Below are 19,299 nucleotides of genomic sequence, written 5' to 3'. Positions count from 1 at the left end.
GGAGACAATTTAACATTCAAGTTATGTAAAATACTTACTAAGCCGAGGAAGAGCTGCAGTATATATCTGAAGCGAAAGAAAAAATAGCTTCCGTGAGTCTTCAGGTCTTGCCAACAGGAGCATATAACCATATCATTCTGTTCTCATTCTCATGTGGACTTTGAATGAAGCGAGGGAGGGCTGCGAGTGAACAACTATGCATGACATACGCTGAGCGGACAGGTAGACGCCACACCCAGGATTCTGTACTCAAGACAGGTTTATTCAAACGTTTGACAGGAAACATGACAAATTATTTAAGACCAATCGTCTACTGACAAAAATCACCAGGCGGGTACATGAGCACAGTGTTCAGTAAAGCTCATCTTTGTGTCGATGTATTGCATCTCTCAACAGGCATTGAAAAAATAGATTTTTTTCAGCCTGGATATTTATTACAGAAAAACAAAAATCAGACAATTAAAAAAAAAAAAAAAAAAAACACCACACACTCCTATACAATGTAAAACGTCTGTTCTAGAGTTCTCATCCATACTAAAACATGCAATTTCTGATAATGGGCATCAACATCAATCCCCTTCTTTTCTGGAATAAAAGCACCTCCAATGGAAGTGACGAAAAACTTCCCAAATGACAGAACTAATTATGCTTATAAAAGCAAGATTTGTTTGAAATCTTCATCAAATCTAGCCGTCCACACCCTGAGAAATTTGCAGTGTGCGGCAGAGCGGGTGTCTGCTGTGGAATAATAACCTCTTTGCTTGGAGAGGAGCTCTGCAGCTGAGATGAAGTGCTGTTTGATTAGAGGAGCCCCGCAGTGACCTTCAGGATAGCCGAGCACAACATCCAATGTGAGCGCTTCGGTCAAGATGAGCATTTTAGTTAAGTTTATTTTATTATTTTTTTGTAGCTCAAAGTGTTAGGCCTCCTCTAATCCATTTTATAACCATAAAAATAAAATAAAACCTTTATTATACACTGCTGGTATGAGTATTTGGTATTGCCGCCCAGTTATGAATATCTTAACCAATATAGGGTCAATACCTGCATCATAACAATATACAGTTAACATAAATGGTGCCGTGTGCACTCAGGAACATAGTGTTCATACCTATAAAGACCATCATTTTTTGGGATTAAAAGGCAAGAAAGAATACTGCAGACGGCAGGAAGAAGCACAGCATCTGTGAGAAAATACGAGGGCTAATGTTCAAAATATTAAGTACGCTGCTAGAATGGAAGTGAGAGGCTCAAGGCAAAAAGAAGGATGCAAGTTAGTTAGTTGCAGAGGGCTTGAGAACGAAACAGGAGGTAGATCAGCGGAGGTCACTCTCATCGTCCTGTATGGTTTTCTTGATGCGGAGGAGCATGGTGGTGAGCCACTGGTCCAGCCGAGATATGGTGTCGAATTCCTTCACCTGGAAATATTGACGGCAAATGTTAAACAGCATAGGGATTTTAGGTTGTGTCAGTTTGAGCTCAAAACACTGGCTACGTGCATTTATTTGCAAATGGGCGCTCACCGAATCAGTATATGCATCCACGTTCTGTTCTTCATAGGCGTCTAGAAGTTTCTAGTTTGAGAGAAGAAACGTTTTTTTACAATAAAGCTCAGAAAGGCCGCCAATTCCAATTTAACTTTAGTTTTCAGCACCAGTGTGGGAAAAGAGAGGCTGGTTTTTAAGATTTATTTCTCTTGAGTTTAAGCCAAACAAAGCCTACCTTCAACAGTTTGCACTCTCGAGAGTCTGAAAAGGCCGGGAACATTTCTTCGTACTTCTGCACAGCGAGCTGCGTGACAACAGGATTAAAGTCAAAACAGTGACACGTGTGTATGTAAAGCAATTACACCACAAGTTCCAATGTTAAGGCTTACTTTTGCATTCAGCATGTCTACACAGAAGTGACAGAGGGCTGCCTTGAAGAAGTGATCTTTGGCACTATATTTCAGGAGAGTACTGTCCATTGCGTGGGTTCCAACCTAAAATCATAAAGTACAGTTTGTGAGAATTTTGATGGGACTACAGCCCCCTGGAGCGACTAATAACAAGTCGATGAACATTAACTCACCTGTTCATAGATCTCAATAGCTTTGGGATATTGCTCCAGCTGAGCTGCGTAGGTTGCTACTTTCAGAAGGCACTTGTTTGCAGAACTGCAAATAAAAATTAAGAAACTTTTCAGGCTGCGCACACTAATAGAATTAAAAGATCAGACACCAGCAATAAAATATGAACACAGTTATAAAACAAACTGCAGTAATTGGACATGATGAAAAATATGCAAAGCTAAAATATATGTACACATTATTTAAAATAGTCACCTGGTGGATTCTTCACCTTTGTAATAATCTGCAGCCTGTTCATAATGAGCAATTGCCTGAAACAGAAATTAGACATTAATTGTAAACAGAGGTTTAATCCTTTAATTTATATTATTTCAGAATGTTCCCTGAAATAAATGAGCGAAATAACATTTACAAAACAGTTTTCCGTCTGACCTTGTCGATGTCCACCAGCTCTGTCTCGTATATTTCTGCTATGGTGATGTGGTGTTTGGCTGCGATGGTGAAACGCCCCTAAGAATAATAAAATAAAAGGAAACAGCAGGAGCTACATATCACTTAATGCAAAACATGAGCAAGAAAGCTCTTTCAAAAATCTATAATATGAAGAAATTATGAGGAGCTCTCTTTTTAATAAACTCACCATATCTGTGTATATCTCGATAGCTCGGTTTAGGCAGTTTATAGCCTCTGTGGAGAAAAATGAAACTATATTTAAACATATATTTTTAAAACATGTAACTGTAATCAGTCTGGGAACTAATGCTAATGAATAAACCAAGAACAAACTACCAAAAAAATAGATAATTATGAGGAAGCTCAAGTTGAGAGTCCATTTAACAGTGTTCCTGTACCTGGTGCATTGATCCACATTTACATTTCTTAGTCAGTTAGTTAGTCACTTGGGAGAACAGCAAATAATGCTGCTAACGCTCTGAATTTAGATGGAAATGACTTTATGTACTTTCAGATTCTTTAAATGTTTGAATTATTATAAATTAAAAAAAGCCATTCTGCAGGGTAACAATGACCCCAAAACACCTGTTCAAAATATTTGCACTGTACTGTACATTTACACAGCAGTGTACATAACCCACAGGCAAATGTAGCCGGGAGCAATCTGTAACCATGCAATTAAACAGTCAGAGGGGAGGAGGAGCAATGACTACCTTGTGGATCTGCTTTCTTGAAGGCGTTTCCCGCATCAATGAGATTAGTCGCCGCATCGTGTTTGCTCTGCATCTGCAGGTGAAGGCGCGCGGCTTGGGAAAATGCATTTCCCGCAGCTGAAGAGAAATGCAACACGGTGAAGGATTGAAAGTCTCAGCATGAACAAGGGACAGTAAATGCATCGCACTCGATTTGAAATAATCATCTTACCACACCAGTTTTTGGCCATTTTGAACATGTTGGCTGCCCTCACGTACATGTCACAGGCTTCTTCCAACTTGGAGGAACCCCTAGGTGGCAGCAGAGCACGTTTTAGTTAGACAGATACGGACAGATATCGCGTTTCAAATCAATAACTAGATCCTGTTGTTCAGGTTTGTTCACTGACCGTTTTATCCAGCCCGAACAGTAAAAACAAGTCTAGAAAGCTACATTATTTAACTCCCAGTTGCAGTTCGCTTAGTTTAACTGCACCAAACTAAGCTGGACAACAATTCAATGTTGACTCAATATGTCTGTTTTTGAACCCTTGTTGGATATGTTGACTCAATATTTTCTTCATAAAGTTCAGTTAACCAAAATATTAACTCTGAGCAATCAAGTTATTGTTAAAAAGACAGGAGAATGATGAATGATCAAGATTTTACAAATTAAGATACTTTAATGTCAGATAAATATAAGTATTTGTATCATGACAATGATTTAAGTCCCAGTAGGCAGATGATATTATAAAAGATATCCAAATAAAAAAAAGGGGAAACAAGGGCAACTGGACTTGTACGTACAATTACAGGTGTGTCTCTCTGGTCATTACAGACCCTAGTCATGTGACTTACTTTCAGGTGGGCATCATGCAAACATGCTCCTGATAAAACCCCACAAGTCATCTGAAACTGAAGAAGCCTCTTGCATGTGTGGTGAAACGTCTTCGAGAAAACAACTGCCCTTGTTTCAGCTTTGTTTCTGGGTAAACAATGAGCTGGATGACTGAGAACCTTCACACTTATAAACGCTAAAATGTGCATTTTTAGGCTTTGCCACGGTCCTAATGTATTTCTTAGTCATACGGCTGCTGTTAACATACACAGTTTGATACCTCTATGCATGATTGTGAATTCATTTGGTATTTAAAAATCCACTTGAGGAATGAAACCCGATTCAGGATTGACACACGCACGACAACAGTGATTGATGGTGGAGCTTGTCTTGGATTTGTTAAATCTGATGCAAGTCACACACTGCTTTTATTATGCTTCGGTAAATAAATGTGATTGGCATGTGATTTACACTGACTGCCCTTGCTGCAGTTCCCCAATAGATGGCGCTAAAGCTTCAATACTCCCACCCACTGTCCTGGCATTAAATTTGATTCACTTGACATATTACACCGTTTAACTTTGACTGCAACCTAATCAGCACCTGATCCAGACGTAGCTGCCTTGGTACCTGGAGTAACTAACCACCGCTTAACCGCTGCATATTGCAAGGTTTTACGCTTCAGTACTTCCAGATGGGTGTTTATTCGGGCTCGAACAGAAGACCACACCGCTATATTTAGCTGGACTACACCGCTGGCTGCATCAACATAAAACCAGCCAAAGCAAATGTGCTGCACTGATGTTAAATAATGATTTTGTCCTGCCTTTAGATGTAGTGGTAACCGGCCAGCTAGCCACCTTCCGCATAGCTGGCCTTTAGCTCGACAACATTAGCTAAACATTAAGTTAGCTAACTGAAACACTCACCCAAACATCGCTCCGAAAAACGACTGGGACGATTTAACTTTCTTTTCGGCGTCCGCCACCAAGGCCGCTGCCTCCTTTTCTTTCCCGCTGTTGTCCATTTTCGTGTCACTTCTCTGATTATGAGGAAGAACGAGTAAATGCGTAAAAGTCAACAAACCTGCTAACCAGTGCTAGCAGAAAAGGGCTAATGCCGTGTCACATCACCAGCAGCAAAGTAGCCCTCTACCCTGTCATGTGACACGGGAACAGGGAAACGTTGCTGCTGCGTTCAGGTGCTCTTCGTAAGTGAAAAACGTAAGTGTTTTCACTTGGTGCCGTTTTTCTTTGTTGGCATTGTGGTTAGGTTTTAGATCAGGATTAAACGTGTTCAGACATTAACCAATGCCGCATTGTTGCAAGTAATTAGTTTAATGTGATTTTATTCAGCAACAAAGACCACACAAATCGGAATTTACGACTGTGATATTGCAATACAAAACAACAACTGTAAAATTTCTGACAACCCTTGAAGGGATCATATTATAAATTGATGACCCTTTCAAAATTAGACACACTTAGACAAATTACACAAATTTGGTCATATTTAGCGTCACACATAGTCCCATGTATAATGTGCAGTTCGGGACATCCGACCTGTATAGCCCGTACTTTGCATTTAGTTGTTCAACTAAACTTCTATAATCCATACATAATAAATATGGTGCTGTTTGGTTAACTATATGTAAAACATATTCAAAGAAATCATCTTTTATGTCACTGAGTTTCTTGTAGCAGGTTTTTAGGGTACAAGTCTGCATTGGGCATGCACTGCATCCAGATAAACGCAGAAACCCATTCATGGGAGTGTTTCTGAAGGGTGAAAAGAACATTCACTCACTTTTCTCAATGGCATTTACTCTGTGGTCTGTTCAGGAATTCATAGCTTACACTTTCTGATGTCAGACTCCTTATGCACAGTGACTGCAAAGCACTTGCTTGTGGATTTAAGGATAATTTAACACATTATTTTGTTATTTTATTTAGTGTAATGCGTTTAGGTGACATCAATAATAATATTTCCAAAGAGGATACAGAGGATAGGGTGAGATGGAAGCAGATGATTTGCGGTGGCGACCCCTGAATGGAAAAGCCGAAAGAAAAAGAAGATACTAGAATAATGTAATTATTTCAGACATTTATTGCAGCATTTATGACTAAATTATTTTACTCATTGTCCTACTGCATTATTATTATTATTGTTATTATTATTATTATTATCATCATCATTAATCATAGACTACACAGATACACATTCATATTTTTATGCTCTGAAAGGAAACAAGTCAACATACATCCCTCAAGTTCTCTTAAATAATGACACTGTCATCAAGGGTTTCCCCAAGTCAGACTGCATTGTGTCTGTTCAGTTGGTTACTTTCTTATTGTAATATTTTGAGTATTTTAGCATCCATTTTGCAAGCCTCAGTGGTTTTATTACTATTATTATAGTGCCTCTTTATAGTCGGCTATATTGTCGCTGTCAACTGACTTTCAGGTCATGTTATCAGTAACAACCAGGTGCTCTGACAACTTCTTAGAACCTTTAATACTCATCATAATAACTGAAACTGTCTAACTGCCTTCCTGTTGCTCGGGCATGTGCTAAAAGACCCGACGTTTTGAAGCATCAATCTTGTTTTATAACACGGCAGTTTGTTTTTCCACTACACCTGTTTATGCAAATCTGTTCTCATGTTAAAATATCTTACTCCAGCTTTAAGCAAAACACATTATGCAACATTCAATCCACGGTAAACTTCGTAAACATATCACCCGACAAGCTGCCCTGTCTTCCGTAAGGTACACGGGCGAAGTACAGATTTCAATCAGGCAAAACGGAAGTCTCCTGTTTCCTGCCTGTAGTTGGGTCCTGTACAGCAGCCCGTGCGAGGCTGTCCTGGAGACCCCGCGCTGCCTGCACCTCTATCGTCTCGGGTGAGTTTGTTACAATGTAGCAATTTCTCTATTAATCCGAATAACTGTAACAAAGCTGCAATATTCGCGAACTGCAGAGAAGCCGCAAACTGCACGGCTACCGCAATCGAAACGCCACACTGCCGCACGACCCGGCGAACATGGTCATTTTCCACCGAATTCCCAAGCATACCCCCCTCATCCAAGAGTATTCCAACATTAACTCATATTTTGCTTGCAGGGAGAGATAGCTAGCTACGCAATTGCGTTTACACTTCTAAGCAAACTGTACTGCTCTGTCTTGGTTGAATACGGGCGCCTCTGTACAATATGGGTGTTTAAATTGTGTCACTCGGTTGTTTGTTTTGAATGTCAAAGGCTCAAGCTAGCTGTACGTCTCAATATTGTTGATAGCTGATTTGCTTAGCTGGTTAGCTAGCTAGGCTAACGAAAGTCAACCTAGATGCATCAAAATGTCTGGAAATAGATAGGAAGTGCGATTTTTTAATCAAACGATTTATTCACTCGGAGTTTTAAGTCAACCGTGTTGCCGTTCGATATTGTGTGTTGTAAGGAATTGGCCAAATATGCATGCAGAGCTCTTTGAAAACACCAGCTAGCATGTAGCAAGCCGCTTGCAGTGTCTCCATTCATATCCTGCGCACTGGCTCTGCTCTGACCGAGCAATGGCTACGATCCGCTGCCTTTTCAGAGCGGCAACCAGGGATGCCTTCCCCTCATAATCTCGGTAATGTGTCCTGCGTGGGGAATTTTTGGAGATCTGTCGCGTTCGCGTTGCTGAAAGTGATAATGCACAGTTGTTGTGACTTGTGGTGAAAGCAGAAAGAGCCCGCACTCGAAATCTTTGCAGGCGGTGAGAAAACCGCGCGTTTTCAGTTTGTTGTCTAATGCCATCCGCTGTTTTTCGGTGTTTGGCAAATTTTAAGTTCTGCCTGCTTTCCTTATGAGTTCCTCACTTAATGTGGATTTCTTGCTGTTGAGTGTTTTAAGTGAAAACACGACGGGTTGCAACTCCTGATGGAAGCGGGGGTTATGTGTTAAACTGAAAACTTTATATTTCTTTAATTAAGAAACTCGTATTTGTGTTGATGCACTTGGAAAATACAACTAGGCTTCATAGCTGTGCATGTGCTGGTTTCTTTATTACACGATACAGAGATGTGACAGCAGTAGGTGATGTAATGTTTTGAGTCATTACTCACAATTTGAATGTAGCTTTAAAAAAAAAAGAAAGAAAGAAAGAAAAAAAAAAAACAACGCTCAAGGCTTGTTTAGGATTTATTAGAAATAGTCCCTCTCTTGGCTCTGACCGTGGGCCTTCTTTATTTGATATGTAAACAAAAACTTTATTTTTAGTTTGATTCAGTTTTTATTGCTATTGACTTATCCTGTCATTAACTCAATAAGAACTTTTATTAAAAATTATTTTAAACCCACTTTAGTTTTCAGTGATACAAAAGGCCAGAGAAACAACCTGAAACCAGTATATTTAGATTTCAGGTGTCTTTTTGTAGTTATTTGTAGGATAATGTGTTAAAAAAATAAAAATAAAAACATTCTGCACAAGAACAAAACAATATTAATCTCCTGTGAGGACAAATCATGCCGGCAGAGATCGATTTTTGTGAAGGAATCTAAATGATTTAATTGTGATTTATAAAATAATTGCTAATAATGTCTAAGCTCGTGATATTGGCCTAGCTGCAGCAAATATTAGTCCCATTTCTTGGTTGTTCTTTATCATCAGATGTGACAAACCTGATTCAGAATACAGCTACAATTTAATCTCACTGTAAATCTTGTTTTAATAACTGTATAGTGTGCTAGAAATCCTAATTTCTTGTTTGCGTTTTTTTTTTTGTTGTTGTTGTTGTTTTGATAATGAACCACCATCATTAGACTTTAAAAAACGTTTTTCATCTTTTACAGTTGTCATGGATGATGAAGACGGCAGGTGCCTTCTAGATGTAATTTGGTAAGTTGATAGATTCTAACAGTGAAAGATCACTTTAATATTGTAACAGACTGTTTTGGGGCAGCTCTTGTCTCGTACTCGAGTGAATCACGTTGTCTTCTCCTGCAGTGACCCAGAAGCTCTCAATGACTTTCTTCATGGATCTGAGACCCATGTGAGTATGAGAGGAAGAAGTAAAACATTTTTGATTTTTAGTTTGAAAACGCGAGTATGTTATTGATTTTAGTCAGCGGTTGAGTCAGTTAGAGCTTGCGTCAGTCCACTTTCAGATCACACATAGATGCTCCCTGAAGCCTGCACCCTCCACTGCTTTCATTTACTTTTTACTGCTTTCTCTGCCTAATGGTTGCCTTTGCTTTTTGATTGCACTACTTGTGGTTTCAGCCTGCCATCCCTCTTTATTTGGCTAATTCACAAAATGAGAAATGCTAATACTAACGCCTCCCTATCCTGTGTTATTCCTATAATTTTGCTCCTCTGTTGCTTATCTTTTTACTGGTTCTTAAAAATCTGTGTTCTCTGGACTGTGCTCCTTCCTTTCCCTCCCCTCCTCTGTTTGATCGTCTGGATGTTTCTCTGTCCTGTCGACTTTTGCCCGCTGGTTTGGGTGCCTTTGGTTTCTTTCTGTCCTATTCTGGTTGGGTGTGTCTGTAGTTGGACACTGACGACCTTTTGGATGGTTCGAGTGACCCCTCCAGCTCGTTCTTCTCTACCACTGGGGTGAGTAAAATCCCCCAATCCTCTTCCTTCTGTTTTCTATCCATCTATGTAGCATGCATCTCCAAATACCCTTCCTTTCCACTAACATATCTACAGGCTTTGATTTGCTGCCCTTTGACAAGATGGTTTTTTGGCCTTTTCATGTTTGCAGTTACAGTCCTCGCATCAGATCTGGTCATCAGAAGTTATACATCACATGGTTTCACTGCTTTCTTCTTTCCTTTCCTCCTGTCTTTGAAGGGCCATGTTCCAGAGGTTCAGCCTACGGTCCAGCTGTCCAGTGAGTCGGCAGGCCTGCCCAGAGTCAGTGTTGACCTGGACTTCCTGGAGGATGATGACATCTTGGGAGGATCCCCAGGTGGAGAAGGTGGGAGCAATGGCATTGGGACAAATCATGAGCCATGTGACATCCTGCAGCAGAGTCTGGCTGAAGCCAACATCACAGAGCAAAGCTTACAGGAGGCAGAAGCTGAGCTGGACCTGGGCTCCTTCGGAATTCCAGGCCTTACACAGGTGGTTCAGACACTGCCTGATCCCGGTCTCTCTGGGGCTGGAGGTACTGCTGTTGGCGTAGGCATTGGTGTTGGGGGAGCAGCCACAATTTTCCCTGGGTCTGCTCCGAGCACCACTGCTACTCCTCCCAATGCTACAGCTGACATGCTTGGGTCAGTGCTTGCTCAACAGGGCCTTCAGCTCCAACCCCAGGTCATGAACAAGGCCATAAGTGTTCAGCCATTTATGCAGCCTGTGGGCCTGGGAAATGTGACGCTTCAACCCATTTCAAGCCTCCAAGCGCTTTCAAATGGGAATCAGTCTGGACATTTGGGTATCGGACAGATTCAGGTTGTGGGCCAGCCTACAGTCATGACTATCAATCAGTCTGGGCAGCCAATCCTGGCTAAAGCCATGGGTGGTTACCAGCTGCACCAGTCTGGGCCAGAGGTTTCAGGTGCTGGTTCTCAGGCAGGGCTTGGAGGCTCAGGAGGTGGACTTCTCATCCAAGGGAACAAAGCCACTTTGGGATCTCCAGCTTTAAACGGACCGGCTGTTTGTGTTAGCAGCACAAATAGCAGCAGTGGCGGTACAATGACTGCTCCTGCTGGGCTCTTGGGCTTTGGCAGCACCCCTCTAAGTTCAGGAATAGGACCCCAGACGCAAACTCAAGGCCAAATCATGCAGAACGTGATCATCCAGCGCACACCAACACCCATTCAGCCTAAACCCCCTCAGGGGGGAGCCATCCAACCGAAACTCTTCAAACAGCAACAGCAGCAGCAGCCACAGTCGGGACCCCAGGCACCGCAAAACGATGCCCATAAGGCTCTTGGGCTGCAGCAAATTCCAGTTTCTGCTGCATCGAATGTAACCTTCCTGACAGGAAAGCCAGGCTCCAATGTTGTCCTGAGTACTCAAGCCACAACACAAGGCCCTCAGTTTCAACAGGCCCTGTTCAAGCAACAAGCAGCACAACCCTCTGGCAAGCCCCTCAGTGTACACTTGTTAAACCAACCGAGCAGCATCGTTATTCCCTCTCAAACTGTTCTACAAGGTCAGAACCACCAGTTTCTTCTGCCACACCTACAGGCAGGTGGGCAAATTCTGACCCAGCACCCTGGGGGCATCATAACTAGTCAGGGTCCTGGTGGACAGCTCATTGCAAACCAGATTTTAACTGCAAACCAGAACATCAACTTAGGTCAGATGTTGACTTCACAGGGCCATCATGGGGCACACATCCTATCTGGACCCATTCAGATCCAGCCTGGTCAGATGGGCACACCTACCCTGTTTCAAATGCCTGTCTCATTGGCTCAGACTCAAAATCAGACTCAGACCCACACTGTCTCAGGTCATGCTCAGACAGTCATACAGGGCATGCCCATACAGAACTCCCTGACCATGTTGAGTCAGGTAGAGGGACTGAGCCCTGCAGTCAGCCTTCAGCCAGCCCTGCAGCCACAGCCAGGTGGAGTCCCCAGCAGCACAGGAGCAGCAACCATGGCTCAAGGACAGTCTGGAGAATGTGTTACTGTTCTGGGAAGCTCCACAGACCAGGCTGCTCATCCCACTCAGCAGCTTGTACCGCAGTCCTCTGTCCTTGCCATGCAACCGGCTTCCTCTGTGTCCGCGGCTGCCACAGTACCCTGCTCTTCTCCGTCCATATCTGTTTCCACCTCTTCCTCTGTCACAGCAGTGGGGCTGGTCCCCCATCAGGCTCAGCAAAGTCCAGGGAGGCTAGTCTTCACCAACCAGGGCTCCAGCATGATCCTGAGCCAGGAGTCTTTGCAGATGTTACTGCATCAGGTCAGTGTTCCACTCTCTCCACATTTGCTTTACTTGTTAACATTGTCTTAAAATAAATAACATGCATGGAGTGATATCTTGGTTTGACCTTCTTTGGTTTACTATTTCACTCCCCCTTCCCTCCAATCCCCTACCTCTTTCCCTCCCTCATCCTGAAATGGTAAATTAACTCCTATCAGGAGCAGCACCACCAAACAGAGAATGAGTCAGCCCCCTCTGTGGGAGTGCCAGCGTCTGTAATCGTCAGCAGCAACAACATCACTGCTCCGGCCCCTGCTGTCCATGACAGCCAATTAACTGACTCTTGGGTGGGTCAGAGCCACAGTCCTTCCCCTGGCCCCTCCCACATGACAGCAGTGGTAAAGCAGGTAGAAATGCCCAGTTATGTTGAGCCCCACCCACTTGTTGCTGCTGCTGCTGCTGCTGCTGCCGCCGCCACAACATTAGGTTTTCTTACCTTTGCCCATCACTGCTCTGTATCTCTTTTCTGCATTAGTCATCGCTTCTGTGGGTCTCACCAACGCTGTGCAAAAGTTGTTCCTTTGCCTGCAGCTTCTGTATGTTTCCTACCTTGTTACATGTAAAGGCATGATTATTCCAATCCTCCATACTCACTGTGTGTCGGCCAGTAATTATAATATTTTGTTTAATGCACCTCTATGAAGATTCTTTCCTTAATCTAAAGTTAATTGTTGAAATAACTAAGTTTGTTTCTCATCCATTCTTTGCATTTTGCAACAGTATACAAAAACATTCTCATGCTTCATGGAGTTATTAAGGTGCCAAGTACAGCTTGTTCACCCCTTTATTAACACTACTAATTTAAATTCAGTCAACTCACCTTCATCTGCCGCCTTACTGACCAATCAATCAGTTCACTCCTCTCTATCCTGCACTCTTAACTCATTTTTTTAGTGCCAATCCTCCCCCCCATAATCCCTAGTCTGACCAGTGAAATGATCCTCCAACCAAAATTACATGCCCCACTGACCCTGGTCCTTGAAGTCTTCAGATCACCTTCTCTTTATCATCACAGGCCCGCAGATCTTGACTTCTTGCTTTTGTCAACAGTTTTTCTTTTTGCCTCTCTAAAAGATCATTGCTCCTTTTTTTATGTGTAATCCTCTCGAACTTGCTAGAACAAAAAAATCTGTGGGTTTCTACTACTTTTACTTCAGCGCCTACTAGATTTTTGAAGTCTAACACTTTGCTTCTGTAATCTCTGGAATTGTTTGATCTGTGTTTGTCCAAATATGGGTTGGGCGATAATTCATCTATCAATTGTTTATCCTTTTTTATTGTATAGTGATAACATTGTCATTATCATTTTTAAAAAATGTGGTAGCGATTTGAAATATAATCACACATACCTTTAGATTATAATAATACACACTGACAAATAGTTTTTAATTAAGATTGTATTAAAGCCATATCGCCCAGCCCAGTTTTTTGTCAAGTCTTGGATCCTGTACTAGAATCATAGCTCCAAAGACTGAGTGTGTACAGAAGTTTAAATATGTGATTTCTGTGCTTGATGTCCTGATTTCCTCTGGGGTTAAAATGTTTCCACTCCTGCCAGATATTTAAATTAATATATTATGATTGCACTTCTTCAGGTACCCTCCAGTGGACATCAGCAGACTCTGAAGATCCAGGGCATGTCTCCCTCCCCTGCCTTGACCGCTCATGCCACAGCGCCCCCAGTGGCCGAAAGTCCCCAGCCTTCTCAGTCTCCCCTCACTCTGTGCCAGCAGATCCAGTCACCACATCATCAACAGCAGTCACGTCCTCCCTCTCAGCCTCAGCCACAGTCTCAAACTCCCTCCCGCTCATGCACGCCCTCATCTCATACGCAACTGTTTATTGTCCATAACCAAATTGCAGAGTCCCCCAAACCTGCTCCACAAGGCCAGCCACAGCAAACGCCACCCCAACAAGCACACATTCAGGTTCAGCTTCAGCCTCAGCCTCGGCCGGCCTCTCAGCCCGCTCCCTATCAACAAGATATGCCTCCAATGTCACAGTCGCCCAAGCCTCCACCTGCACCCCCTGCACAGCATCAGTTCACTACACCTCCTGTCAGCACATGTGCTACTGCTGTAGTAAAAAACCAGGTTCCCATCCAGGGCCTGACAGCAGAGCAGCAACACCATCTGCAATTGGTGGGAGCGCAAATTCAGACTCTGTCATCCATTTCTCAGCCCTCGCCTCAGCAGAAACAGCTTTTGGACAAGCTGCACCAGGTATTGTACAAGTTTAATACTTAATTGTGCATGCAATGAGGGGTCTTTCCAACGATGTGCCACCAGCAACCTACCAGTAAATGTTTGATTTTGTGCAATATTCTGTTCAGTTCTGTTTTTTCATGTGTACAAATGTGTAAGCAACCCATCCTGATATGTTTGTAGGTCCAGCAGAACATCGTGCTGCAAGCCAAGCAGTCTGCTCAGCCTCAGCCTCAGCCTCAAGCCGCGAGTCAGTTTAGTTCCCAGCAAGATGTGCCTGTTGATAAAGTGATGATTACGTCATCAGCCAGCGCTGGTACACCTGCTCAGCTTCCCTCTATGCTGCAGCAGACATCAGTGCTTGTCAAAACTCCTGCGACAGGTTGGACACGAGTTACTGCTAGTGATGCAAAACAGAAGAACACCGAACGCACCTTGAAATGTTTCTAATTGTGATGTTTTTTTTCCTCTTGTTTTAGCATCAAGTGACTTACAGGTATTCTCAGGAGCCCAAGGGCCAGCTGGAGCAATGGTGAATCAGACTGTCACTCCTGCTAGCCTTACCCAGCCTTCACAGGTAAGTGACATTACAAAGCCAATTCCTCAAAGGACGTGATCCTTTCATGTAGTCTGTCAGTTTCTTAACTGGATAATTTACCCCATAGGTTCAGCCAAAGCCAGGAGTGATCAGCTCAGTTGGAGGAATGACTCTGGGGAAAGGTGGGATGCAGATACAGGTGTTGGGAGCGAGTCTGACTCAGATGCCTGCTCCACAGCCCCCAGCTCCAGTACAAACTCAGGTAAGGAAGTGTCACTGCATTTTAACCAGGTGACTCTAATCTTTAAGCTTCAGTCTAAAGGTTTTAATCCCCGGTTTTCATCTGTTTGCTCACGTCACAGACAACAACATTGAAAATGCCTTTCAGTGCAGAGCCCAGTAAAGAAGCCAGGTATGTGTAACAGGTATTTTCAGGGCTTATTTGAACTTTTCACAATCTCATACCTGTTAATCATACTTCTTTATGCATACCTTATTACAGGATGCTGGAACAGCTAAGGAAACATCAGGGTTCAGTGCTTCACCCGAACTACAGTGCTTCTTTCCACTCATTTGAGGACACAATGCACAGACTTCTGCCTTACCATCTCTACCAGGGAACTGCCAACTCTTCTCAAGATTATCAAAGAGGTAAAGTGCACATCATCCAGTGCTGATTACGTCTCCTTTTGTTTCCGGTTCACAATCTTCATGAATATTTTTGTACTCTTGTGCACAGTGGATGATGAGTTTGAGAGTGTCTCCTGCCAGCTGCTGAAAAGGACGCAGGCCATGCTGGACAAATATCGTTACTTGCTCTTTGCTGAGTCAAAAGTAAGTTTATAAACCAGCGTCGTCACTGTAAGCCTTCTTGTGATTTTCTTTGTCTTGAATTTATATTGAACTGATGGTTTTTGGCGTTTGAACCTGAGCAGAGACTGGGCCCCTCGGCAGAGATGGTGATGATCGACCGGATGTTCATTCAAGAGGAAAAGGTTGCATTGAATCAGGACAGAGTTTTGGCCAAGGAGAGACCAGGTACCTTATCCACGTCCACGCATGTTTTTGTGATTGTCTAAATTAATTCGGCACATGCTAATGTTGTTATTCTGTTTATATTCTTGCAGAGGAATTTGTGGCAAACATTCAAATGTTGGAGAGTGTAGTTTCTTCCCAACAAAATTCATCTGCTGAACCCACCTCACAGAGTGGAGGTGTATCTGTTGCTGCCCCTCCTCTAGCACCTGCAGCTCATGCTCCAGCCCCTCTTCCAAATCCTGCCCCGCCCCCTCCACCTGCACCCATCCCAGCTCCAACTCCAGCCCCAGCCACAACCCCCGCCCCAGCCCCAGCCCCAGCTCCATCCCCGGCCCCAGCTCCTCCTCCTGCTCTTGCTCCCACTCCTCCTGCTGTCCCATCACTTTCTCCTTTCCCTCCTACCAAACTAGTCATAAAGCAGGGTGGAGGCGGAGCATCTGTGTCCTGGTCCAGCAGCTGTACTCCACCTTCGGTTGCAACAGGCAAGCCAGTGGCTGAACCCACTAGCCAGAGCTCCTCCTTCAGTCGTGCTCCAGCGGCGTCGTATTCGTTTTCCTCATCATCCCATAACTCTCAAGTAGCTGATGATGACGACGCTCTCCCACAGCGAACCAGTAAACCTCCTATGAAGACCTACGAGGCCCGCAGGAGAATTGGCTTAAAGTTGAAGATCAAGCAGGATCAAACGGGGTTCAGTAAGGTGGTCCACAACACTGCCTTAGACCCAGTGCACACACCTCAACCTCAAATGAGCAGCCAGTCCACATCCCAACCTCAAAGTCAACCTCAGTCCGAAGCTGCTGAACCACATGCAAAGTCCCACCCTTCATCAACTCTTCCCACTACAGTCATCAGAACTCAGTCCCCTGTATGCACTCCTTCGTCTGGCTTATCAGTCACAATAGCAACCACTCAAGGTAACCCACCGCTGAGAGGTAATGTTCCCGCCAGTGCAGCCCCTTCCTCCTCCACAACCTCCTCTCATACCTGGTCTTCGTCCACCTCCTCATCCTCCACACAAATGAACGGGACGTTGGATCACCACAACGTGGGTAGGGTCAAACACAATCCTGCCTCCACTGCCACGCCCTCACAGACAACCTGCCGACTTCCCCTCCGAAAAACCTACCGGGAAAACATTAGCCCCCGGGTCAGACCGGGTGTCCCAGGTGGTGGAGATGAACATTTTTCGTACCCCAGAACTACGCCCTCACCCCCCAGGCACGAGGCCTCAACTCCTCCATCAGAGCGGACAGTGATAGCCAGTGTGAAAGTAGAGAAAAGAGACAGGGAAGCCTTACAAACTCACACAGAGTCGAGCCACGAAACTGGACGTTTAGGAAATGCAATGGATGAAATGGATGAGGTGTTTAACCGTGGTATTAAGACCACACAACACCATCATCTCCCACAGCTTCTAGACAGGGAAGGGGCAAAGGAGAAAGGGGAAGAGCACACAGACCAAGAAACAGATGTGAGTAAATACAAGAGGTTGAGTGGAAAAAATAGGCACAGGGCAGGAGGGACATTCAGAATGGACCAGCATGCACCTGGGCCTCCTTCTCCAGAGTCGTCCTTTACACGAGACTCTTTGCTTCCTGCCAAACGCTGCAAGTCAGACTCTCCCGACATGGATAACGCCAGCTTCTCCAGCGGCAGCCCTCCGGACGACTCTCTGAACGAGCACCTACAGTGCGCCATCGACAGCATCCTAAACCTGCAACAGGAGCCCTCTGCCCGCGGGCACCACATTAAAGGTGGCAACAGCCGGCAACACCAAAGTCAGCGCCCAGGTGGCTCGACAGCCTCATCCCACAGACCTTCAATCCCACACCCCTCCTCTTCTTCATCCTCCTCCTTGGCCCAGCACCCTCAGGTTGGTGGCCGTGGCCACAATGGCAGCCTGGTGCCCCAGACTCAAAGTAGATAACAGACCCTCAGCCCAGACTGACAAGGGGGGGGGGACTAAGAGACAGTTTCGGTGGCAGTGGAAGGGGGCACCAATGACAACAGTAACACTGTACTACTCTGCCAAGCAGCGTTGTCTTTGTTTGTCCATTTGAATTGTCCAGACTTTTTTTGTCATTTACAGTCTAAGGTAGCCCCGGGGTGGAATAAGTGTGAGTGTGGTCAAAGGTAAAACATTGAATTGCAGACTTGAAGATGCCTGACATTTTGTATGCGTTCTGTCAGCCTTGAGTAATAAGATTAAATAGTCAGAGGCTGTTGTTCTTTAATTCTCTCTTTCTCGCTTTTGATCTTTTCTTCTTCTCGTTCAATATTTATACATTCCTTTCATGTGGCCTGAGCACTAGTTTCTATCCACGGTGGTTCATTCTTGGTCTAAACGGTGTTGTAATGAGCATCAGGTAGTTTGTTTAAAACAGTTCAGAAGTCAGCAGCCTTTAAGTTGCCTACCTCCAGCAAGAAGGCAACAGAGGATACTGTCATACTGTAAACGGTCATAATTCATACAGTGTGTTCCCGTACCAGCCATGTTTTCTTATCATACAGATAATGCTGCCCTACAGTGACCACATCACTAAACACCACACACTGAAGTGATGTGGTTTAGCTCTTTACCGACAATTTGTTTCTTTATACAGTTTATAATCCCAAAAGTTCAGTAACACTGGTCTCGAGGCTCTTTTTCTTCAATTGGCAAAACTGTGGAGCGTCAACCATTATGCCTGCATTTCACACAGACCTCACATGCCTTTTTAAGTAAAATAAGATTATGTGAAAAGTTTGTTTTAATTTGACTGTTCTTGCATACTGTAGTATCATACTGTCCGGATGAAACCAAACTCGTAAGGAAACTCTGTTCTTTCCTGCTTCTAATGTCAGATGATTTCCCAGGTTCTTGCTTTTAGACCACACCTCCACACACAGACCTGCCCACTGTTGCTTATTATGCCAGATTAGAACTTTATGCATTTCAGTCAGCAGGGGTCAGGCAAGTTTTAACTGATTTTCTGTGTTATCAGTCCGTTTGTGTCATCTTTCTGCAACTGTATACATGCCTCCCATGCATGTTGTTTTTTTTTCTTTTTCATTGGGTCTTCTTTACGCCTGGTGGACAATTCAAACACAAACACAGCACAAGCATTGAAATGGAAAAAAGGAACAATAATAATGTACAAAAAGACCGTAAGAGAATTTGAAGTATAGTATTACAGATTAATTTTGTATTGTATTTATTGTGTATAATGACACTTTTTAAAAAGAAATGTACATTTAGTAAAACTGTAAATTAAACCTTGCTTCTTTTATGAAACATTGCAGGCCGTCTGTTCTTTTGTCCCGCAGTTTAGACAGTGATTCCTGAATTTATGTGTCTATTCCTGTTGGATGACTAACTATGATTAAGGAGTACTCTATGATAGTCAGTCAGAAGGGGGTGGTGGTATGGTTTTTTGTTTTCTACCAGTCAGCCAGCAGATGGTGCATGGAAGTGATGTTGTGCAGCTGGTTTGTATGCTTCACCATCTGAAGGGCTCGGAGAGTTTGGGAGGAGTAAGCGGGGTTTAGACTGATTGGGGTGG

The 19,299-nt window shown here is 43.8% G+C and overlaps 2 protein-coding genes across 3 annotated transcripts; one reads left to right on the top strand and one right to left on the bottom strand.

Moving 5' to 3' along the window:
- Positions 1 to 241: 241 nt before the first annotated feature.
- napab (N-ethylmaleimide-sensitive factor attachment protein, alpha b) lies at positions 242 to 5,191 on the bottom strand. Its single transcript, XM_084559436.1, has 11 exons — positions 4,981 to 5,191; positions 3,446 to 3,525; positions 3,235 to 3,351; positions 2,709 to 2,755; positions 2,501 to 2,578; positions 2,324 to 2,379; positions 2,071 to 2,155; positions 1,877 to 1,981; positions 1,723 to 1,791; positions 1,524 to 1,574; positions 242 to 1,418 (listed from the first exon to the last, which is right to left on the bottom strand). The coding sequence occupies exons 1-11, from the start codon at positions 5,076 to 5,078 to the stop codon at positions 1,317 to 1,319; spliced, it is 888 nt and encodes a 295-aa protein (XP_084415562.1). The 5' UTR covers positions 5,079 to 5,191; the 3' UTR covers positions 242 to 1,316.
- A 1,189-nt stretch (positions 5,192 to 6,380) lies between these two features.
- bicra (BRD4 interacting chromatin remodeling complex associated protein) lies at positions 6,381 to 19,017 on the top strand. 2 transcript variants are annotated; one of them, XM_084559061.1, is made up of 14 exons: positions 6,381 to 6,954; positions 8,884 to 8,929; positions 9,038 to 9,083; positions 9,890 to 11,953; positions 12,133 to 12,321; positions 13,570 to 14,196; positions 14,362 to 14,560; positions 14,658 to 14,755; positions 14,844 to 14,978; positions 15,079 to 15,128; positions 15,219 to 15,367; positions 15,456 to 15,550; positions 15,652 to 15,754; positions 15,844 to 19,017. In XM_084559061.1, the coding sequence occupies exons 2-14, from the start codon at positions 8,889 to 8,891 to the stop codon at positions 17,682 to 17,684; spliced, it is 5,637 nt and encodes a 1,878-aa protein (XP_084415187.1). In that variant the 5' UTR covers positions 6,381 to 6,954; positions 8,884 to 8,888; the 3' UTR covers positions 17,685 to 19,017. The 2 variants fall into 2 exon arrangements, with proteins under 2 accessions (XP_084415187.1, XP_084415186.1); XM_084559060.1 differs by having other exon boundaries at positions 15,649 to 15,754.
- Positions 19,018 to 19,299: the final 282 nt, after the last annotated feature.

This window comes from Chelon labrosus (genome assembly GCF_963514085.1).
Source record: "Chelon labrosus genome assembly, chromosome: 13".
NCBI classification, from domain to species: domain Eukaryota; kingdom Metazoa; phylum Chordata; class Actinopteri; order Mugiliformes; family Mugilidae; genus Chelon; species Chelon labrosus.
This window is presented reverse-complemented; position numbering and strand designations above follow the sequence as displayed.

Excerpts from the sequence above, each read along its gene's own strand:
- napab (XM_084559436.1), bottom strand. The coding sequence starts at position 5,078 with ATGGACAACAGCGGGAAAGAAAAGGAGGCAGCGGCCTTGGTGGCGGAC. Across the intron at positions 2,579-2,708 it reads TCGAGATATACACAGATATG|GGGCGTTTCACCATCGCAGC; the intron begins GTGAGTTTATTA and ends TATTATTCTTAG. Across the intron at positions 1,419-1,523 it reads TGGATGCATATACTGATTCG|GTGAAGGAATTCGACACCAT; the intron begins GTGAGCGCCCAT and ends CAATATTTCCAG.
- bicra (XM_084559060.1), top strand. The coding sequence starts at position 8,889 with ATGGATGATGAAGACGGCAGGTGCCTTCTAGATGTAATTTG. Across the intron at positions 15,129-15,218 it reads GAGCCCAGTAAAGAAGCCAG|GATGCTGGAACAGCTAAGGA; the intron begins GTATGTGTAACA and ends ACCTTATTACAG. Across the intron at positions 15,551-15,648 it reads TGCTCTTTGCTGAGTCAAAA|CAGAGACTGGGCCCCTCGGC; the intron begins GTAAGTTTATAA and ends TTTGAACCTGAG.